Genomic DNA, 22436 nt, shown 5'->3' on the forward strand with positions numbered 1-22436 from the left:
GCCAAAGGAAAAGAGCAAAGAAAAGCTCCAACATTCAGTGAAAATATGAAAATGACCCACTAATAGTTCACTCCCTCTGGCCGTTAGTACAACAGAAAGACCACAAAGCTTATAGTCCAAAGACCTTGATAATTCTAGTCCTGGCACTTGCTGGACATAAAGTGTCCAAAATTTGAGCCCCTCTGGGCCTCAGTTTTCTCACCTGTAAAATAGGGGTAGCAATCCCAAATTCAAAGGGCCACTGTGAGGATCAAAATAAGTAATACAAGTGACAGTGTATACACATAGTTCTTAATCATACATTTTTTGGAGAGCACACAGCCAAAAGTCATTTGGAATTCCAAAAGTCTTTGGAATGCCACAAATTCGTTGTTTTGCTAAGATCATCTTCATAATTGTATTCTGCTGAGTCTAATATTAAAATTAGATAGAATTCCCCTGCATGCCACAACTAACAAAACCCAGGTGTTGGGAAGCAGGGGAAAACCAAGATGAAATTTAAGTTTAAATTTTAAAAATTATATTCATTGAACACAAAGCTTACTGTATAATGATCTTAATCCTCTCACTCAAATGGCATTCCTGTGAAGTGGGCAACTCCCTTATTCCCCATAACAAGTTTGGGTGGAGAGGAAATGGCTCTAGATTAAGCTATACAGGCCCAGTCAATACAGACAGATCCCTCAATTTAACCTCAGCTTGGAAACTGAGGTTCAGCTGTACTCTCAGGCATAATGGCATAACATCAGGTTTGATTTTATGTATCAACTAGCTAGGCTATGGTACCGAATTGTTTGATCAAACACCAATCTAGATGTTGCTGTGAAGGTATATTTTTAGATATAGTTAACTTTTAAATCCATAGATTTTTTTTTTTAAAAGGCAGGTTATTCTCTACAATGTGCATAGACCTCATCCAGTCAGTTGAAGGCCTTCAATGAAAAGACTGAGATTTACCAAGGAAGAAGAAATTCTGTCTCCAGGCTGCCTTCTGATTCAAAACTGTAACATCACCTCTTCCCTGAGTCAACAACCTGCCAACCTGCCTTGCAGATTTCAGACTTGCCATCCCCCACAACTGGGTGAGCAAATTCCTTAAGATACACACACATACATACACACACGCATACACATACATCCTAGTGGTTCTGCTTCTCTGGAGAACCCTAATAATTTCAAGAGATGTAATACAGGTCTTCTCGCCCTCACCCACCAGGGGTTTATTGCTACAGCTAATCATCCTGCTGTAAGCCCAGGAAAACCCTTCACTCTTTCACTTCTCCAGGGTCCTTAACTGATACTGTGCCAGAATTGGGCATCATTTTTCCTTCAGGATATTTTCTCTGAACTACCTAGTCCCTAAAATGCCCCTCCTCTGTTCGCCATAAAGTGAAATGCCCTCATTACAATTGTATGTTTTCAATAGTCCATCTCTCCTATGTATGATTTTTTTTTGAGGTGGGGGCTCATGGGTGTGGTGTAAGACAAAACAGGATCTGGCTTCCATGCAGTTTGCATACTACTGTGAGAGGCAGACACAGATAATTTCTGTATGCTAAGTGCAATATGTAAAAAACACGGAAATCTGATGGCGTCTGAAAAAGGAACAGACGCTGAGCAAAGACACTTCAGAGAACACAGAACTGGCCTTTCGAAGAGTGAGAAAGAGCATTCATTCATTCTAGACACAGGAGTGGTAAGTAGCCTCAGCACAGAGCACGACGTTCCGGAAAATTCCGAGGGAATCCTACAGGAGAGGGAAGAGGTGCAGTTGTAACGATCCAGAGAGACGTTTTAAGTAGCTATTTAAAACTAGTCTCTAACTCTGACCTCATGCAAGCAGGCGGTTAGGCGGCTACGTCCTGTGATGAGGTGAGAGATCGAAGTGAAAGAAGCCTGCCGCTAAACCTGGCCTCTCAGATACAGTAGGTGGCTTGGACAATCCAAGCCTCACTCTCCTCCTCGTCTGAGAGCCCTGGATCTCCTTCTGCAGCTAGGCCACTAGGCCCGGGCACATGTGGAAGAAGCCACTGAGAGGCGGGCCACCTTTTAGGCTCCGAAGACTGGCCTAGTCTCACATCCTCACCTACACCCGGCCGGCCGGCCAGGCCTCTCCTCCAGCCCGCGAGCCTCTGGGCCGATAGACACTGACTGCAGGCCCAGAGGTTGGGGCACCGGGTCAGCACCTCCCGCCTGCAAGCGGCGTCCTGGGCTCGACTTCCCGCCTCCGGAAGCTGGCGAGCCCGCAACCGAGCTCCGTTCGACACGAGAGCCGGGACCCACCACATTGCGCTCTGGAACCCGGCTCCTCCAAGCCCTCAGGCCGCCTCCGCGACCTCGACTCACCCCTCCTTTATGCTGCTTCCTTTCCTTCCCCCGCTTTCCTTGCTCAGAGTGGACGACGCTGTGGAAGGGATGGGGGAGGATTCCAGAAAGAAAGTGATGTGTTAGAAGAGATGGGGAGGGGCAGGAGGGGAGCAGAGGGAACACACTGAAGACTCCGGCAGTGAGACGGAAGGGTGTCAGAGCACCCGGCGGCAGGAGGAGGAGGCTGAGCGGGCTGCGGGGGGGGGAGAACCAGAACGCCGGGAGAGGCGGGGGAGCATCCCATGGGGGAGGGGAGCGCGGGGCGACAGGAAAGAGGAAGATGCTCAGAGGTTAAAACCGAAAATAAAAAACTGCCGGGTGAAATGACCGATTCTCGGTCCACGCGGCATCCTTGGCAACGCCGAGCGCAGGGAGGGGAAGGGGCTCCCAGACCAAGCAGGGACCCCCGGGTTGGGGATCGGCTCCGCCTACCTTGTCAGGCGCGGGGCCCGTAGCTCCCGCGGCGCCAGCGCCGCACAGTGTCCAGATATCGCATCGGCCGTGTGCAGCGGCTTTCAGTCACCGGTTTCCTAAATCTAGAAGACGAGCATAGCGCCATTTCTTTCAAAACTGACATCCAGCCTTCTGAATGGCGGTACAGCAATGACATGACTTTTCTTTCTTTCTTTTCCTCGTTTTAATCCAGTTTAGAGAAATGGAAGATCCTCAGCAAGGGACGCGAGGAATGAAAGAAGGGAAACAGGAGAGCGGGGAGCAGAAGCCGCGGAAGCACCGCGGTTCGCTGCTGGTAACAAGTCAGGTGACAGACACTGAGCGGGCGGGCTGCTGGAGATGCGTCGGCCATCCAGCCCAGGAGCTGTCACAGCGTGGGGCGCCCGCGCCGAGCGGGTGGGGGGAGTGGGGGGGGGCGCGGATAGGCGGGAAGAGGAGGTGGGGGAGGGGACCTAGGGCGCTAGCCGCGGGCGCGCTTACCGCCCTCCGGGCGCCTCGGCCCGCCTTTCCTGCGTACGCCGGGCACCGAACGGTTCAGAGATCTCGGGAGGTCTGGGGCGAGCGGGCGCGCGCAGGGGACGCGGGTGCGCGCCTGTGGGGCGGGGATGAGAGCCTCCGAGGCGCGTGGGTCTCAATTGCAACTGGGGGGCGGGCAGGACGCTGCTTACCTCTGATGTAAAAGGAGGCGCAGTGCCCGCGCAGCTCCACAGAGCATGGACGTGGTGGGCGCCTTTATAGTAGTTGTGAGGATTCGGCGCGCGCGGCGCCCACCTCAAGTGAGGGCTTTCGAGGTACACATCGTGTTGCCCGCGGGGGAGTGGGCAGCGCCGAGTGTGCTCGACGTTGTGGCCTCCGTGCTGACGCTAGTGAGGAGCCAGCCCAGAGCGCAGCCGCGGCGTCCTGGAAGACCAGGTAGGAAAGGCCTCGAAAAGTCCCGGGAGCGATCGGCCCTTAGATGATTTTGTTTGGTGTGATTTATTACACAGCTGTATTATCTTATGGGTGTGAAGGCTCTATTCCAGTCTCTTTCCATATGGGTTACACTTACTTAGATGTGAGGTTCTCCCAGTATATTGAGCACGGAGCCCCTTCTTCACACACCTCCTTAAACCCGGTGAAACTCTGGGGTATCCGGGAGATTCCAAACCCGCCTTAGAAGTATTCCTGGATTGCCTCGGTGGGACAGTCAGTAAACACACACACACACACACACACACACACACACACACACCACACACATCGTGAAATACACAAGGTGTATTTGTAAGGCACTTTATTCCCCCTGGGGGCGAGTATTAATAATGGTCTAAGTTTTCTGGAGGCCGCCTTTTTTTCTCCCCAGTATTTTTGCCGAGTAAACCTCTTCTTCCAGTAGTTGCACATCGTCTGACTTCCCGAAATAATAATATTGATCAAAGGATCAGTAACTGCTAAAAGGAGATTTTGCAGAGATGGGTTTTCGTGGTGAGCTGGAGGTTTCTTACTTGGCGGACAGATTCAAATTTCCCGGGACAATGGCCATTATGTTTAGCAGAAAATAGTCTGAGGTATCTCTAACAATGTCTTAATCATCTCAGACCACAATGAACACTGTCTTAGAAAATGAGGCCTACTTCTTGAAAAACAGAATCCTGGGCAGTTTTGCCTTCACATCAGATAAATCTTGATACAGTCGGTGTGATTTGCTATGTCCAGAATAATAGGAAATATATGCGTATATATTTACAATATTCAAAATATAATTAGAACTTGGATAATTAGTCTAAAAACAATTTAATGAGGTTTAATTTATGTGACCTTTCTTAGTGCATCAGTTCCTCTGGAATATATGTTTTGAAAATGCAGAGGCCAGCAGAGGGGTGATTAGTTTTTTATTCTAACGTTAATAAGTTTATTGACATGTAAATGTAAAACTGTTAAAACTACCAGTGTTTAATTAGATGCCTCAATTTCTACTGGCAAAAGTCTAAACATAATGTACAGGGTAAGGTACATTTTTTTCATATTATTATGAAAGTTCAGTTGTTTAAAGAATCTATAGCAGGAGCTTGTAATGATTTCATAGTGTGATCTTGTTGGTTTTTTTAATGGTGCTTTATTCGTACCAGCAAACATTTAGCTACTATGATATGTTTTTTAACATCACAGTTGTTAATATTACTCTCTACATAAAGCTATTTTATTTAAATTACTAGGTTGTACCAGAAATATACAGTAACAAAATTAAAAATTTTAATCTGTGCAAATGTGTTTTCTATTTTAGGAGTATACAATACAATATTGTGACGACTTTAAGTTAGAGAAAATATTTATTTTATAGTGCACTTATTGTATGAAATGTTAAAAATATTAAAATGATAGGTCCATTGAAAGTAGCCATTTATTTCTTTTTATTTAGGAATAAGTCAATTTTCAGGAATGATGTGTAAAGTTATTTAAAACTGAAAAGCCTAATTTTCAGCAAATATCTAAAGACAGAACACATGACTTAGATATAATATGTCTTGAAAATATGTGCAATTCTCCAGTTTCATATGTGAAATTATGCATATATATAAACATCTGGAAGTATTAATTATAAATGATAAGTAATTATATATTTCACATTAGTGTATGTTATGTGTATGATTATATTGATTTAAGAATCTGTGTAGCATGTAATTATGTTGGGATTCATACAATTCTTTGAGAGCTACAATGCTTAAAAATAACTTGTATGAATTATTTAATATTAATGCAAGTATGGAAGGTGTTAACATATTTTCAGTTTCTGCAAATACATTCACTCTGACTTTTTATTTTTGTGTGACTGAAAAATGTATATAATAAAATTCCACATTACTAGTTTGTTATATACATACGCCTGATGAATTACATTAATTGATGTGTTACTTCTACCTTGGCTTGTTAACAAAATAGTTGTATCTTTATGAAATTAATTGTTTAATACTATTTGGAAACTCTTAGGATTTTTTCCCTCTGAAACAACATAGTATTTTCTCAAGGTAAGCACTGTACAGTTAGCATAAACCATTATTCCCAATGTGTACATGATCTCCAGATTATATTACGTTCTAAATGAACAATAATAACCCTTTCAGAAATCAAGGCATTTATTTACTTCTTTGGAGACTTGAATTTTAAAAATTCCATTGTCTTCCTAAAATAACAATGGTGTATGTAGCTTTTGCTATCGATGTCCTGCAATATTTTACATGTCTGCTAATTACATATTATTTCATCACTACTAACCATCATGGTAGAGTTACGCTAAACCATTTTCTCAACATGTGAATAACTCCTGTTGCTAAATTAATTTCATATCATCTCAAAAATACTTTCTTAACGGAAGACTGACTATTTGGCAGTGTTTTTACAATTTTAAACCCTTTAGTCCTTTTGGAGAAGCATAACAATCTCACTTGGCCCCGCTTTAAACCTCGCTGTACCTGTTCACAACGTAGTTCGCTTTTCAGTAAATGGTAAATGTGAGATAAATGCGTAGCTATACCTATTTCCAAGACACCTGGGGAATAGTAGGCCTCTGGTCTCAGCACGTGCCCCCTTCTCGGGACTCACAAGTTCTTTTCAGATAACTTCAGGCTGGGGCTCCGGTATCGGAGAGCTGGGCTAGAGTTGTGATGGGAGTCCCCAGGACCCCAGAGAGAGCCCGCAGTAGGGAGTGAGACTCAAGCTGCCCGGTGGACCCCACCTTCCTCACCTTCCCCACCTGCCAGCGCCGGTCACCCTCCTGGACCTAATTCCTAGAAACCATGCATATCCTGGAGGTTTAATTGGCAGCTGGGGTAGGACCCTCCAGCGAGAGTCTGGACGCTGGCCCACTTATCACCCCACTCCACAAACTCCCCCCTTTTATTTATATCCTCCTCTGGGCCTCTCCTCTCACTCACACTATTTCCACAGGTAAAATTTGATCAAAATAACAGTCATTACAGACCAGGGGTTAATATGTAGAGCAAGACTGGGGCTTCAGTAGGTGAAAAAGGGAGTGGCGGCAGGCAGAGTCTCAGTGCGTCTTACGTCTTAGGGATTCAGGAAGGGTGCTAGGTGCGACAGGAGACATCTTTTGGACACCTCCCCGGCTTGAAACTGGCTAGCCCTATTTTCTGGAGGGGAGGGGGCAGAGTGGGTTAGGTTTCCTCTGAGAAACCATGGGCAAAGGGCACTTCCAAGACTGGAAGGCTGTTCCATGCCCTTCCATGCCAGGTGGCCACCAGAGTGTTGAAAGGCCCCATCCTCTGTTTCTCTGTCTGGGTTGCAAGATAGTATGGAGAATAATGTTTTCCCAGTGATGTCTCCCAACTGTTTTCTTCTTAGAGTGCAACCTTCTTCCTGTTTGAAAACATCCCCCCTCAGTTAAATCATTCAAAATGAAATCACTTATTAGAATAAAAAAACTCTAAATACTATTAACAAGACCAACTTCTGTGACAATAAGCCAACAGATGGAGAAGATCTTGGGAGTAAATAAAGGCTTTGTTCGGTAGGGGAAGGAAGGTTGTTTAAAGGCTCTGTTCCATTTTAGAAAATGCCTACCAATTGGGGACCTCCACAGATTCCCCACTTCCTAATTCATGGTATTTCAGTGTGTATTCAGCACTCCCACCTGTACTGGAAATTGTTGAATTTACTACATGTTAATAGCATTTGTTTTTTAAAGAAGGGAGGGCTGAGGAAAATCTCTGCTTGTCAGTGAAGTTATTTATTTTATGAGCCTTAGAATGACTGTTGTAGTTGGACAAAATTACATAATCAGAAAGAAGTAATAAAAGGGAAAAAAATTAAAGCAAGCAATTACAAAATTTAAAATTCCAGTGCCTCAGAGGTCCTTAGAAAGAGAATAAGTTGATTTTTGTTTTTCATATTATAAATAACATAATGGCTTTGTTCATGAAAACATGAACATTTTGTCACAAATGATTTTTTAAATTCTTCAACTAGCTCTGTTTTCCCCCTTCACCTTCAAACAAACAAACAAACAAAAAAGTCAATTTATGTAAATGGTTGCAAAGCCAATAGGAATTATTTTTTTAAGAGAAGAAAGGGTTTGTAGATGTTCAGAACTGTATGAACAAAGATATGTAACCTCTTAAGCAAACTGAAACTAAATTCGTGCAGTGGTATAACTAAATATGCCTTTCCTTTCTTAGTTTAAGCACAAGAATTATGAGAAGTCAGAAGGCAAAGGTTTTCAGAAGCATTATTATCTACGTTGCTGTTTAAAATACACACCCTGAGACTCATTCCCAGAAAATTCAACACTTTTGCTGTGGGTTCCAATCATTGAGATTTTAAATAAGCACTTGAGAAAAATTCTGTTATAGGTGGCTTATTGGAGCACCATTTGACAAATATGTTCAACATTACTTTTAACCTTATTTTTGCTTGTTTGTTTATTTATTCATTTATAAATCCAGGTCCAGGCCTTTAGATAAGATCTGAAATTTCAGGATTAGTCAATCACACTTCGGGTTTCAGGGAAGACACTGAGAGTCTAAGTAATTAGAAAAAGCTATTTTACCAAATGAAGGACAGCTTTTATTAATATGTGAGCCTTCATCTGAACTGGGAAAGATTATCTCTTAGATGCCTGATTTTTACTATCAGAACATATTTTGGGAGGAAGAATATAACAGGATATATTTGTGTGTTAAGGCTTGTAGCACTGAACAGAAAATTTCCATGTAAGACATTTATATCTTATCTTTTTGGAACACTATATACACTTTTTCTGTTTACCATCATAGGATGAACGGTGATAGATAGATAGATAGATAGATAGATAGATAGATAGATAGATAGATAGATAGATATCCAAACCAAGAGTGAAGCTGGTAAACATGGCAACCTAAAGTTATGTAAGAAAGGGAAAACAAAACATGGAAGTGTTTCACAGCTTTAAATTATATTTTAGGTCAAGGTAAAATATAGCCATAACAGAATAAAGTACTTATGGACCAAACGATGGGTCTTTGTGTCTGTAAAAGTACACTTACAAGAGAGGGAATACACATAAGTAAAGTAAACTGAAAATAATTTGCAATTTTAAGAAAAACTAAAATACTATGCTTTCCAAATTATAATCATAATTTTTCTGCTTTTAAATGCAATTTGTGTAATGTTACATCAGTTACTTTGCTGATGTATTAGGGGGAAAAGATTGTTTTGCTTTCTTTTTTTGAGTGCCACCATTTTCTTGCTCTGCTTTGCTTAGGCTGCCAGGTCATCTGACTCAGCAACTGTACAATTCTTTCACCCAATTTAAAGAAACAGCAACTATCCAAACAACAATAACTCCCCCCAATTGCAAATCTTTCCACCCTGTCATATAGTATATTTTAATTTTAAAATAATTATTAAATGTCTATACAACATGAGACACTGAATTTTACTCCATTCAGTTTACATGCTGAGTAGTTGAAGTTTAGTATATTTTATGTAATGAATGATTGCTAAAAGAAGCTTAATGAAACTTTCTTTCAAAGGCATATGGTCAAGTTTGCTTTCTCTTTTCCTTCAAAATAATTATAGTAGAGCACATCAACTTACACTGTCTCATTTAATTGTCACATTGTCATTATGTTTTGTGGATTTTATTCGTTATCTCATAGACTGGAGACTGAGGCTCAGATAAGTTGTTGCATGGTCTGCTAAAAGTCATAGTGCTTCTAAACCAAGTGCCCTCCTTACCAATTTATAACTGCCTTTCAAAGGACTACATTTCTTCTAGTTAACTGTTGTTTTGTAACTTGCTGAACTCCTTTGGATTTCTGTTTTACTCAGCATTAGCCACATAAGTTCCAGTAAACATACATTGATTGAATGAATGAAAATAGAAGTCAATATAATAAAAACTGAAGTCCTTCTAGGCTCTAAAAGCCACTGAATTACATAACAAAACAAGAGATTAACTTCTTTCAGAAACCTATTTCTTGCCCAGAATAAAACAAGTTCAAAAATCCCTTGTTGATTAAATATAAAATACTTATCCCCACTTTGATTTAAGAACAGTCAGTGGGAAACCTATGCATGACCACAGGATCACTTGCAGGATGAAATGAAAAGGTTACTTTCTTAGAATATATGACCTTGATTTTTAGATTCTGTTCCCTTCACTTACTAGTTGTGTGGTATTCAGACTATGTACTTAAAATTCTCAGTGCTTTCATTTTCTCATCTGTAACCTGAGATGATACTCTGTAGTATTCATCTAATAAGAACAAGATAAAATAGGATATGCAAAGATACATTGTAAACTTTCAATTGAAATACATTTGTCAGTTATTGTTAAAGTGCCTAAACTATGCCCTTTAAAGAATATTAGTTTACTTTTACAGTAAATGCCTACTTAATTAGAATTTAATTATTCAGAGTAGCTAGAAATTCCTGAACTCCATTTTAAAGAATATACATATCATAATAAAAAAAATTTATTTATTTATTCAAATCCCAGGCACATTCTAATGTGTCAGGTAAAAATTAGTGTAAATTTGCCTATTTTTTACCCATACATTTACAGAAGCCCTAGAGGATGGTCTTTACAATGTTACTTTAAACTCTTCTAGTATTCATAACTATTAAATAGATATTAAAATATTCATGAACTCATTTTCTAAGAAATCAAATTAGTTTTAGAAACTGAAGAAAGGTATTAACCTGCCTTTCATTTATCAAAAAAAAAAATGCAATAGCCCAGAATAATAATTTCTGGAGGCAATGAACTTTTAATTCCTTCAGAACAGTTGCTGCAGTCTGAGTATCTAGATCAATACTTTTAGGCTGGAATTTTCTAGAAATTCTTTAGTATAAAAAGTGCACGCATGCGTGTGTGTGTTAGAAGGAAAGAGGGTCAGAAACATTAAAGTCATCCTCAAAAACCTTCAAAATGTCCGCCTTAAAAGGTAACCTTCCACTATTTTTATTTACATTTACTAGGATATCAAAAAGACAAAAATTATTAAATATTAATTATACTTCCTTACGGCAAAATTGACTTAGGTATATAAAATTGGTACAAAGTAAACATAAAGTATATTCTGTTGTCATTGTCTTTTAAAAAAGTGAAGTCTAGGTACACCAGAAACTACTATAATATTGTATGTTAACTATATTTTAATAAAAATCTTAAGATAAAATAAATGAAATCTAGAAGTTATAATCTTAACCATCAGAAATAAAATTATAAAACTATACTCTCAACCCAGAGACTCAAAGGAAGGCATGAGTGGAAATGTTAAATCTGCAAGTTAAAGGTGCTAAAACGTGACTAGGAAGCATTTTTTATTTATTCAGGGTTGATATGTATTATTAAGAAGTTGATTTCTTCCAGAAGAGTTTAATCACATATTAGGTGAAGAATGTAACTTGAGGAAGAGTGGTCCCACACAGAAAACATAACACTAAGACTATGGAGCCCCGAGAAAGCAGGCTACTTTCAATTTCAATACTGAAATTAGAGTATTCTTAATTATTGTTATACCAAATCAACCATGAATACTCCACTGTCATCCCCAGCAGTGAAAACTGAATACAATATTACTTCTCTGTGGGTATCAATACTATCTTTGCATTCTAATAGCACATACATGCATCAGCAGCATAAGCAAAATGGAATATGATATGTGTTCATGATTAGCAATTAAGAGGGTAATGTGTGTTTGAAAAGAGAAAATCTATCCCATTAAGGAGAGAAAAGAGGAGGTTGGGAATAGAGGTTTAGAGAAAGTAAACTTTAAAATTCCTCAGTTTTGCCTATAGTTTCCCCATTGTACCTCTTACTTGAACTGCACACTAAGGAGGGGTGGTGAGTGGCAGTAACTGCAGAGGAAACATTGAGCCGTGACACACTTCATTGTCACTTCCCATGATTTAATGAAGGTGTTACTGGAAGTTCTTTTGTTATAACAGTCAACTTTATTACAAAGAAGCTCTGTTTTGGGGGGGGGGGTAGAATTCAAAGAAGACAGTGTTAATCACATATTTTGGAGGGGAGTTTGCTTGTCCTAACCACAGATACCTGCCAGAATGTGCGATAATGAAAAAAAAAATACTCAAGAGGAAATTGATGTGTAAGAATTCTGAGGGCTCAGTGTCCCATCTGGGTATTTTTTTTTTTCTTGGCTGAACAACAATCTCTTGAAGCACAATTGTTATTATGGCCACTTCGTAGATGGGGATGGTGAAGCCAAAATAAAGTATCGTTTGCTCAAGGTAATAAAGTAGGTGGGGGATCTTGGCTGGGGTCCTCTTTTCCTTTTCCTTACTTTATTAACTCTTTCTAAATTAAAAGGGATGGTTGAAATTACTTTTCCATTGCCTTAGTCCTTGAATAATACTCTACTGCACCCAGCATTCTATCCCAGACCCATCTATTTAGGCTTAACCCAGTCATTACAGGGTGCATACCATGTTCTGAGAAGCTGTTTCCTAAGGAACTCTTCTTAATTGTGGGATCCTTTCTAGATCCTGAAAGACAATGTCTTTTTCCTGGTAACACAGGCCTGAGATGTCAGTTGTCAGAATGCATCTTCCTTCTCCTATACTGTTAATGTAGGCTCCTCTCAAGGGCGCATCCCAATTCAAGACCACTTTCCTTCTCCAGAGAAACAAACATGTTGATGGTTGTTACAGTACACCCTCTTGACTAAAGACCCTTCTTTTTTTTTATATCCACAACTTAAAGCCAAGTGCCTGACATATAGTAAGTACTCAGTTACTGTTTAGCACATAAAGTTGTGAATGATTGTTTTCATAAAAGCAATTTTTTTTGTTCCATCACCCATATGCTTGAACAACAGTCCAACGTATTGCACAAGAGTTTAAAGAGTTTTTGATGTAGGAATCCATAGTTGAGTTTTAGAGATATTTCTGAATTCCCTGAAAGTTATATTGAGAAATACAAGTACACATGAACACAATTTTTAAAAATTGTTGCATATTTCATTTTTGGAGGAGAAGGTCTACAGCTTTCAGCCGATTCTCAAAGCGGCCTATTCTGCCTGCCCCAAGACTAAAAGTCATTATTTTAGTGATGGAAACTAATTTTAATATTGGTCTAAAAGTTAGACATATTACAAGAGAAATCTATTCCTCCCTCCCATCACCACAACCACTATTACCCCTCCCCCATCAGACATTTAGCTAGTTAAAACAATTTTCTGTTGTCTGCCACCGTTTGAATTTTCCACACCATTGTTGCACAAATAATTGAGAGGTGCCTGGAGGAAAATATAGATAGATAATAATGCATTGTGGATTTTTATAACAAATTTGACATCCCATAAGTGTCATCACCGTTCATTGGCATCATTTTATTTACTATTTTTAATATGATATAAAAGATTTATTTTATAAATAAATGTCAATATTAGAAAACACCAGAAATTATGTTTTTGTAACTGCTTAAACTTACAATAAAAAACTTTAGATGTCAACCAAACACTTATGAAACAATATCTAGTTTTTCAAAATTCTTTTAGAACATACAAGCAAAAAACAAAATAAAAAGTCTAGTTCTCGGCTCTGATGTATTTAAAAATCCCCTGGGAAACTTGTAAAAGCTGCACATTTCGAGGCTCATCTCTCCAGAGATTCTTACACTGTAGATCTCGAGAATGTGCAGATTTAAAGAGTCTGGTGATTCTGTGTAGTTGTGGTCTGGGCTTTGAGAAATACCACTTCAAGTTTCCTCAGACCCCACTGCATCAGCAGGAAGCTGCTTACTTGAATCATTTTTTTTCTGAGCCATCTGTAGAGCTGCATTCTGTCATACCTTTACTTTCCAAATAGTTCCTCCATTTATAAAGAAAATTATCCAAAACATCATTCATCATCACCTGTCCCAGGCCACAAACACCAATTGGCATCATTTTTAAAACTTCATGCTTTGCCTGAGCTAACAGTTCAGGTATTCTGGGTCTTGAGGAGAAGTGAAATAGAGATTGAAACATAACTTTTAAACAGAGCTGGTTTAGCTAGTAGGAGGATTAAGCACGGGCTTAAGGCATCAGCAAAGCCTGAGCAATCTAATTTTAAAAAAAAAAACAATACTTATTTTTAAAAGCATAAAACTAATAACCACAGGAAAAATGGAAACTTTGTTAGATTTTCTTTTGCTTGTTACACACCTAGTTCTGTTTAACTTTTCATTAACTATGAGGGTGGTGGTGGAAGGTGTCCACCATCTCTTCAGTGATTAAGGTCTTCGTGGCCTTCCCTTTGAATAGCACATTGATAATTCTATCCAAAGCATTTTCTTCTCTGTGCCTCATAAGATTGCAAGGGAATCCTCAAAATGGATCATTTAAGAGCTGGCAGGTATTAGCTTAGGATGCGTGGCACTGTTCTGAATGCTTATGCCAGATGTGATCAAAAAATACGGTGAATGTTTAAATAACAATGATTACAGTAAAAGACACATTGCCATTAATCCCCTTCAAAAGACTCCCCCTCACTTCAAACACTTATCCCATCATTCGTGCCACTTTCTGAAGCAGTTCTGGAAGTCCTCTTTTCTGAGTGTCTTTACTTCATCCTCCATCATGACAGCACACCGTGTCACCCATCGCTTCTGGTATGGCAGTTTCTGTCAAATAAAAACATTATGGTGTGTTCTTATCCACCGTATTCACCGGATCTGGCACCCTGAGACTTCTGGCTCTTCCGCAAAGTCAAAATGACCATGAAAGGTAAACATTTTGAATTGATTCAGGACATGGAGACAGCCACGACAAGGCAACTAAAGACACTCACGGAAAGTGGCAAGTATGATGGCATACGTGCGTTTGAAGCGAGGGAGAGTGATTTGAGAGGGATTAATGGCAATGTATCCTTTACTGTAATATTTTTTTTATTTAAAACATACATTGTATTTTTTTAAATCACACCTCGTATGTACATCAATTCATTTAACATACACAACAGCCCTATGAAGTAGGGAGCACTCTTAGCTCTCCATTTTATAGGCAAGAAAATTGTAAGGTTTTTCCAATAGGGAGGAGAGGGGTGGGGGTCGGGAGAGGAGCCAGCCTACTCTGCAGCTACAGCACTGAACACTTTTTCTGGTCTGGGAGGAATTATTTAGAACGTTGTCCGTCAGTACAATGACTCCCTCGCCACTTTCCTGTCTGCTTATAGGCAGAAATGCCCACCATCCCTATTACATAGACCTTATCTTCTGGGACCAGCCCTTTTACTAGGCACTAGTGCCAGGCATTGAACAGTCTGGGAAACCTTCTTTTCTCCCGCTTTACACGTGTGTGGGTGGGGAGGAAGGGGGGATGGGCGGGCGGGCGCGGGCAATCTCCAAAATTAACGTTTGAGCTGGGATTTCTGGCGTGGCCGACCCAGCGCGCAAAGCCCAAGTATGGAGCGGTGGAGAGGGGTGTACTCTAAAAGAAGGGTGCGCTCGTAGTTGTACGAGTGGTACAGATCTTGACAGGGCTCTTGCCAAGAGAAAGCGCCCCTTTCTTCTGATAAAAGAGGAAGCAGTACTTGGCTTGGTTCGAACTTGGCAGTTAGGAATCCTGTGCAGCACGGTATTGCTAGTGGTGTCATCCATCGGAAGAAGGAAATGGGGGAGAAATTCCCCCTGAGTAGAGTGAACTAGCCCCGAGACCCGCGCGCGCGCCTCTTTTGCCGTGCCGGAAGTGCAGGGTGAGGGGATGCGGGAGGGGGGGAGGGGAGGAGTGAGGACAGGTGCCAGGCAGCCCAGGGCTCCCTCTGGCCAAGGCACCGTGGGGCTCTGAGCGGGCTGCTTCCGGTTGGTACGAGGGCGGGCGAGCTGCCCACACGTGACAGCAGAGGCCCCGAGTGGGGCGAATTCAGGGGTGTCACATTCGCAGCTCGTTCAGAGTGAAAGGCGCCTCCTCGGAGAACACAGTCGCTTTGCGGGGTGGGAGGGGGTGGGGTGGGGAGGGAAGAAAGACTTGGCAGGAGGAGTCCGCCAGCCCCGAGGGGAGGAAAAAGGAGGAGCGGGCTGGTGGTGAGAGGCTGGGCCGGGCCGCGGAGGGTGGAAGAAAGCGAGCAGGGGTGTTCGTGGTTACCCAGCAGCATGGAGCCCTCGTCCGACTGGCTGGCGACCGCCGCCGCCCGGGGCCGCGTGAATGAGGTGCTGGCGCTGCTCCAGGCAGGGGTACCACCCAATGCGCCCAACATTCACGGTCGGACCCCCATTCAGGTGGGCGAGCAGGTTTGCCGCGGGAGGAGGGGTGGCGGGCGGCTTTGGGGGACCAGGTTTACAAAGGGATCGGAAGGAATCAGGTAAGCGTTTCGATTTTCCGTAAAGGGGTGACATTCTGGGGAGTTTTTAGATGGAGTTTGGCGCCGGAGATTTCTCTTGGCAAAGCCCTGGGGGGCTCACGAGGCCAAGGAAGGAATGAGGAAGCACAAAGGGTGCCCATCCCTAGCACGGTGTGAAGATCTAGAAGAGAGAACCTATTTGTGTTCATATAGACCGAGGTATATTCTTTATCAGATACAAAATTTACAAACGTGTGGTGTAAAACGCAAGATTTTAAAGATTTGCTGGGCTCACTTAGGGCTGAATTCAAAGGCCTCGAATAGAACTGATGATCCACTTACACCCTAGGAGGAAACTTCAGTGGAAATCTACAGCTGTGTGTGTTGGAATAAATGTCAATTAAAATTATTCAGAAGCAACTACATAATGTGTTTGTTTTTTTATTTTAACTGAATAAGGAAAATATATGCTTGTTTTGTAATATATGCTTGTAAGAATTTAGGAAATGCAGACAAATATGAAGAAAAACATTAGTGTGAACAACATTAGTGAAAAACAGTGAACTAACGTCATTTTATTTATCATTTTAGGGATATCTCCTATTATTATTGTTATTGTTAACTTACTTGAGTTTTCAGTTCCTCATTAAGAAATGTTATTTCTCCTCTGCCCACTCCAGTATTTGTGTGGGGGACGGGGGAGGAGCGGTTCAGGTTTTTGCTCTTTGCCTTCACTAACTTTCTAAATCTCAGGCTAAAAACAATTTATTCCTGGCAGTCATCATCCTGGTTTTATTCCGTGTTGAAAATGATTTTGATTCTGAAAAATAAAATTTATATGAAGCAAATTCATATTTCAAAAACTCCAGCATAACAAGACAAAGGAAAGTAGCTCTACTTGGAACTTCACAAACTTCCAAAGTAAATTTTCCTTTCCTGAAACTGTTACATAGGAAAATTTTCATACACTTTAAAATACAGATATAAAAATAAAATAAAAGTGCCTTAAAACTTGAGATTATTTGGGATTTAAAGTGTAGAGAGAATTTGAGACTGGAGAGATTGAGTGGTTGTAGATGAAAAGCATGAGTTCTTTAAAAATATTGCATGCATGATGCAGTAATTTGATGTCTCTAAAAATATCACCACCATCTTGAAAACTGGGATTTTGGCGATGGAGTTCTGGAATATGTTAGAAGAGACCTTGTTTGTTTAAATACAAAAAGAAAAAAAGATGTTGGATAACTAGTTTTAACTTCTTTTAATAGGGGGGAAAAGAACATAGAGCAAAAAAAGGCAAGATTTTGGTGTAGAACCCTAATCAACTTTGTTTTTAATATAGCAATATTTATAGAACAATTCAAATTACTAAATTAAATTTAGTGTATTATCAAATGGATTTAAGCACCCTACAAATATTCGTTTAATTGGTTTATTTATTTATTTTTTGCTTCTGCTATTATGATTTAAATATTTAAATGTTAGGTTACTGTCCAGCCTTTAATACTAATATAATAAAAGTGTTTAAAACCAGTTAAATGATTAAGGAATTCATTGGATAAATGTAGTTAGTATGAAAGCTTTCCCAGTTTTTATTTTAAAACAGCGCATTGTTCTAAGGCACTGCAACAGTTTTTCTATTTGGTTCACTTATATTTTCTCTGTCTTTTTGAAAATTAGATCATTTTCACTTTCTCCAGGACAGTATAACTTATTATGGTTCCTTGGTTTGGACAAATTAATTCGTGTTTAATACAGAATTTCACTAAAATAAGTAATTCCTTTTTATACAGTCACATTTTCCAACTAATATAACCAAATAACCCCTTCCCCTAAAAAAGAATTGTCTACCACCCACACTTAAATTGTAAGGTCTCTCTGATTGTGGACACTTTGGTAATGGCTTTGTTTCGAAGATGATTAGGACCTAAATAAGGTCAGGGCCTCCTGTTTAGTGAACTCTCAGAATATAAATTGGAGAAATGCCTTAGCTTCCTGTTTCTGCCATAACAAATTACCGCAGATTTAGTGACTTAAACCAACATAAATGTATTTTGTGAAGACAGTTCTGGAGGTCCGAAGTCTAAAATGGATTCACAGGGCTGCACTTCTTTTAGAAGTTCTAAAGGATAATCCATTTACTTGCCTTTTCCAGCTTCTAGTGACCATCAACTTTCCTTGGTTCATGACCCTTAATCTTCTCTCTGACCTCTGCATTCATTCTTATACCGTCTCTTGACTATGCATTTCTTATAAGGTAACTTGTCATTGCAATGGGCCCACCTTGACAATTTAAGTTAATCTAACCTCAAAATCCTTAATTTAATCAAATCTGCAAAGTCCCTTTTGCCATGTAAGGTAATATATCCACAGTTTTCCTGTGTTAGGAAGTGGACATCTTTGGGGGACATTGTTTAGGTTGCCACAGGAAAAAAAGTTAGGGGTAGTTAAACAAACTTCATTTTATACTTAAAGAATTTGAAGTTTAATATTCTGGGGAGCTAAGAGTTGTTTAAAGTTTTTCAAGAATTAAGTGGTTTCTTTTTTCCTCCTGCTTTTTAACAATTACCACGTTCTGGGCTTGAATATACAGCACTGATCCATACAAAATCTCTGGGCCTTACATAATTTCATATCAAAACGAGGGGGAATATACAGTAGGTTAGGCTGTAGTAAAAGCAAGTTTGTCTCTCACTCTTTTGCTGTTGTCTGTGCCTCTGGCAGTGTTCTATGTGTGGCTGAAACTCCGCAAAAGGTTGGAGAATATAATGGGAATTCAATGTGTACAGAAAAGTAGCGTGGGTAGGAAAACGGGCTAAGAGAGTTAGTAACTGAAAGCAAATAAAGAGTAACTAGACATCTATGGTTTGTACGGGTGTCTGCACCGGGGAGCAACTTTATAGTTTCTTTAAATTACTTAATCCTGTCCCTGCTGCCTGCCCTCGCCCTGACCACTCTGCTCTTTCCCGCAGGTCATGATGATGGGCAGCGCCCGCGTGGCGGAGCTGCTACTGCTCCACGGCGCGGACCCCAACTGCGCAGACCCCGCCACCCTCACCCGGCCGGTGCACGACGCCGCCCGGGAGGGCTTCCTGGACACGCTGGCTGTGCTGCACCGAGCGGGGGCGCGGCTGGATGTGCGCGATGCCAGGGGTCGCCTGCCCGTGGACCTGGCTGAGGAGCGGGGCCACCGCGACGTTGCCCGGTACCTGCGCGAGGCCGCAGGGGGCACCGAAGGCGGTGGCCACGCCCATACAGGCAGACGAGGTGAGGTGGCCAATGTAAGAATTTGAACTCAGAGAGCTTCCTCAGCCCAGGGCACTCCTTTTGCAGAAGAGAAAGGTGACCCCAGGAAAGCAGAATCTTGTGTCTAGCCTCAGCTCATACACTGCCCGCCAATGGGACAACCCCGTATCCCGATCGGTTGCCTCTGCAGGGCTGCGGACAGGAAATAGCCTGAGATGGACTTCCACACGTCAAAGCCCACCCCATGAACGCTCCTCCGCAGCCCCTAAACACTCGCCCTCCCCACAGCTCCAGGCCTGGACTGGAGCTTTGGAGACTTAAGGCTAGATGTCTAGTGGCCCCTCTTCCTCCAAACTAGCTGGCCAGCCGTATCCATTCAACGGCCCTTCGTTTCCCTATTAGCTTACCTAGGTTGCTGGACCAACCCCTGCGATTTCCAAAACCAGTTGCGCAGGGCATCACCTCGCAGAGATCTGTCATTCCTAGCTCTATTGCAAAATTCTACTAAATCCGTCGCTACATGCGGTGGGGTTTTCCAGAGCTCTCCCAACGGGTACTGAGGGAATCTGGAATGGAGACTTCATTTACCCTCGCAATCTGCACCCTGGAATATACTGCACGCTCTGGGAAACAGAGACCCTTTCTTAAGCTTTTCGCTCTCTTAAGCTTTCGGTTTCTGCGGAGAGATCGCTTTAGGAGGGAGATGGATATGTGGTTCTTCTTGCCTGCGACCACAAAGCCATCTTTTCCCTCGGCTCCATTTCCCCACCTCCACTTCTTTCTGGCTAAAGAACCAACTGTACTCCGATTTTTTCTGGAGGAACCATTTTATAAAAAAATATATAAATAAAGCAATATACGAAATGAACGCGAATATTTAAGGTAAACCGTGACTTTGAAGATAATGAGATCTATCCTATTTGGGCTCAGAACTGGGGCACTAGGTTCCCTGGACCTTAGGGGAGCCTGGGAGGCCAGAGCGGAGAGGTTCGCTCTGAGCCCTCCGCTGGGAGTGCAATGCGCGCAGCGCCTCAATGTGGGAGGGATGACGATCTCCTGTAGCCTGTCCACCTTCTCGCTCCTCCAATTGAAGCTTGCGTCCGGACATGGCGTAGGACGAGGGACCAATCACGGGGCTGTGAACAGAATTAGATGATTGAATTGGGCCCCAGGCAAATGAATAAACTGAGTTACCCTTCATCACCAAACCTAAGATGTGTAACGCAAGCACGCAAGACCTTCCTTCTTTCTTTCCTTTCTCCCTCCCTCCCTGCCTCCCTCCCTCTCTGCCTCCCTCCCTCCCTACCTCCCTTCCTCCCTCCTCCCTTTAACTAAGATCCTACTACGGGATCAGCGCCTTTCTGGGCGGGACACAAAACAGAACGACGCAAAACAGGAGTCCTGCCCACACAGAGCTTACATTCTGGGAAATAGACTTTAAACATTATAACAATGTATTTTCAGGGAATGAATTTCTAAAAACCAGTGTGGTGTTAAGAGTGAAGTGTGAATAGGAGGGGAGGCTATCTTAGAGTGGTCCAAGAACCTGGCTGATAAGACGAGATTAGCCACTGGACACAGAGAAACTCTCAAGTGCAAAGACTGCTGCGGAATTGAACGTGGCAGGTCAGGAGGGTCAAAGGCGGGCTGGAGCGTGTACACAGCGAGATCAGAGAGGAGGGCAGAGGCCAGATAATTGCAGGGCCATATAGGTCAAAGAAAGGGTGTTTGAACCATTAGGAAGACATCAGCTGGTTTGCGAGAGGAAGCCTGGGGAGGAAGACAATGGTACCAGAGGACAGTGGTACTCAGCCCCTACTGCTGAGCCGCGCCTAATCAGGTGTCTTCTGATTGTGCGAGTTCGCTGAGTCGCTCGCCAGCCTCAGGGGCAAGAGATGCTTTGGGACTTGCGTATGTGGCAGGCACGCGGCACCGTTTACACACCGCTTTTCCTCTCGTAACCCCGGGTGGGCTACGCGGCTGCCGGGCCTCGCTCTCCCTGCGCCCAACCCCCCACCCCCACCCCTGCCTGGAGCGCCGGAGCCGCCAGCGAAGCAGTAGATGCGCTGTGAGATCAGGGAAGCTCGGGAGTGCGGAGGCTGCTGGCAGGATCCGGACGGATGGACAGACATACCTTGGGCTGAGGGTTGGTGGGTATTGAGAGGAGGTGTGCGTGTCCGCGAAGCCATGCGAGAACCTTGTACATAAGTGTCTGAAAACCGGGAGGACTGCAAAAAAGGAGACAGGACCGAGTGAGTCTCACATCTTTGATTTCTGATTTCTAATGTCTTTTTGCTTTCTTCCATTTGCAGATGATCCTGACTTAGAAGATCATGGAGAACCAGAGACCGTTTCTTCATCGTGATCTTCTTTCCCTTTACCCCGTTTTCATTTATAAACATTAAAGAAAAACAACCCCAACACTGTCCCTGCCTTTTCATTGGGTTGGAGTTTTCAGGAGTGAACACTCAGGCTCTGAGAGCACGTGTATGCGGGCACTTCCTCCTGTGAGCCTGGCACCTGCCCGCACTGTTGTTTTTCACAGATACTTTGTGAACTAGGAAAACGAAGCTTAAATGGGGCAGATGGCGTTTCTTGTCAAATCACCAGTAAATGTCACAGCCAGGGCTCCTTGGTTTTTGTTTGTTTGTTCGTTTGTTTTGTTTTGTTTTTTAAATAATGTTCTTTCCTTCGGTCATTCGGTCAACATTTATTGAGCACCTATTATGGCATGGTGCCAGGGGTAGAGTGAGGTAAGACAGACATCAACTATTAAACACACAAACACATGACTAGAAATTTCACGTACTTTCATAGACTCGAAGACCGCGTTATTCCCGAGACTCGCTGTTGTTTCGCGTACCTCTTACAAAGGAAACTGCAGCATGAGTACACACCGTGGGCTGTAAGACACATCCGGATCTCAGATGATAAAATGTCAAAAGGTAGGTTTTAGGATTGATGAAATGGGGTAAAAGGTGATGAATGGAAACCTTTCATCAATCAGAAGGGAAACCTCAGATTGACAGACTCTCGCCCGCCTGGCCTTCTGTTACTTACCCAGCTCCATGATCCGAGTCCTGGAAAGTTTAGGTATTTTGCCCAAGCCG

The 22436-nt window shown here is 42.2% G+C and overlaps 1 protein-coding gene and 1 long non-coding RNA gene across 5 annotated transcripts; one reads left to right on the forward strand and one right to left on the reverse strand.

The window, feature by feature from the left end:
• Positions 1 to 957: 957 nt before the first annotated feature.
• LOC117032138 (cyclin-dependent kinase inhibitor 2A) lies at positions 958 to 21747 on the forward strand. 4 transcript variants are annotated; one of them, XM_033123404.1, is made up of 4 exons: positions 958 to 1082; positions 3014 to 3127; positions 19053 to 19347; positions 21639 to 21747. In XM_033123404.1, the coding sequence occupies exons 2-4, from the start codon at positions 3023 to 3025 to the stop codon at positions 21689 to 21691; spliced, it is 453 nt and encodes a 150-aa protein (XP_032979295.1). In that variant the 5' UTR covers positions 958 to 1082; positions 3014 to 3022; the 3' UTR covers positions 21692 to 21747. The 4 variants fall into 4 exon arrangements, with proteins under 4 accessions (XP_032979295.1, XP_032979292.1, XP_032979296.1 ...); XM_033123401.1 differs by lacking the exon at positions 958 to 1082 and adding an exon at positions 1532 to 1696; XM_033123405.1 differs by lacking the exons at positions 958 to 1082; positions 3014 to 3127 and adding an exon at positions 2801 to 2962.
• On the reverse strand, positions 1622 to 3524 carry LOC117032142 (uncharacterized). The gene is made up of 4 exons (XR_004424688.1): positions 3301 to 3524; positions 2800 to 2903; positions 2347 to 2404; positions 1622 to 1747 (listed from the first exon to the last, which is right to left on the reverse strand). It is a non-coding gene; the product is annotated as an uncharacterized LOC117032142 (long non-coding RNA).
• Positions 21748 to 22436: the final 689 nt, after the last annotated feature.

The sequence above is a fragment of the Rhinolophus ferrumequinum genome, chromosome 12, assembly GCF_004115265.2.
Source record: "Rhinolophus ferrumequinum isolate MPI-CBG mRhiFer1 chromosome 12, mRhiFer1_v1.p, whole genome shotgun sequence".
NCBI lineage: Eukaryota > Metazoa > Chordata > Mammalia > Chiroptera > Rhinolophidae > Rhinolophus > Rhinolophus ferrumequinum.

Bases quoted from the DNA above. Each gene is read 5' to 3' on its own strand.
- LOC117032138 (XM_033123401.1), top strand. From the start codon at position 1,553: ATGCTAAGTGCAATATGTAAAAAACACGGAAATCTGATGGCGTCTGAA. The intron at 3,128-19,052 runs GTGACAGACACT...TCTTTCCCGCAG, and splicing joins CGCTGCTGGTAACAAGTCAG to GTCATGATGATGGGCAGCGC. The intron at 19,348-21,638 runs GTGAGGTGGCCA...TTCCATTTGCAG, and splicing joins CGCCCATACAGGCAGACGAG to ATGATCCTGACTTAGAAGAT.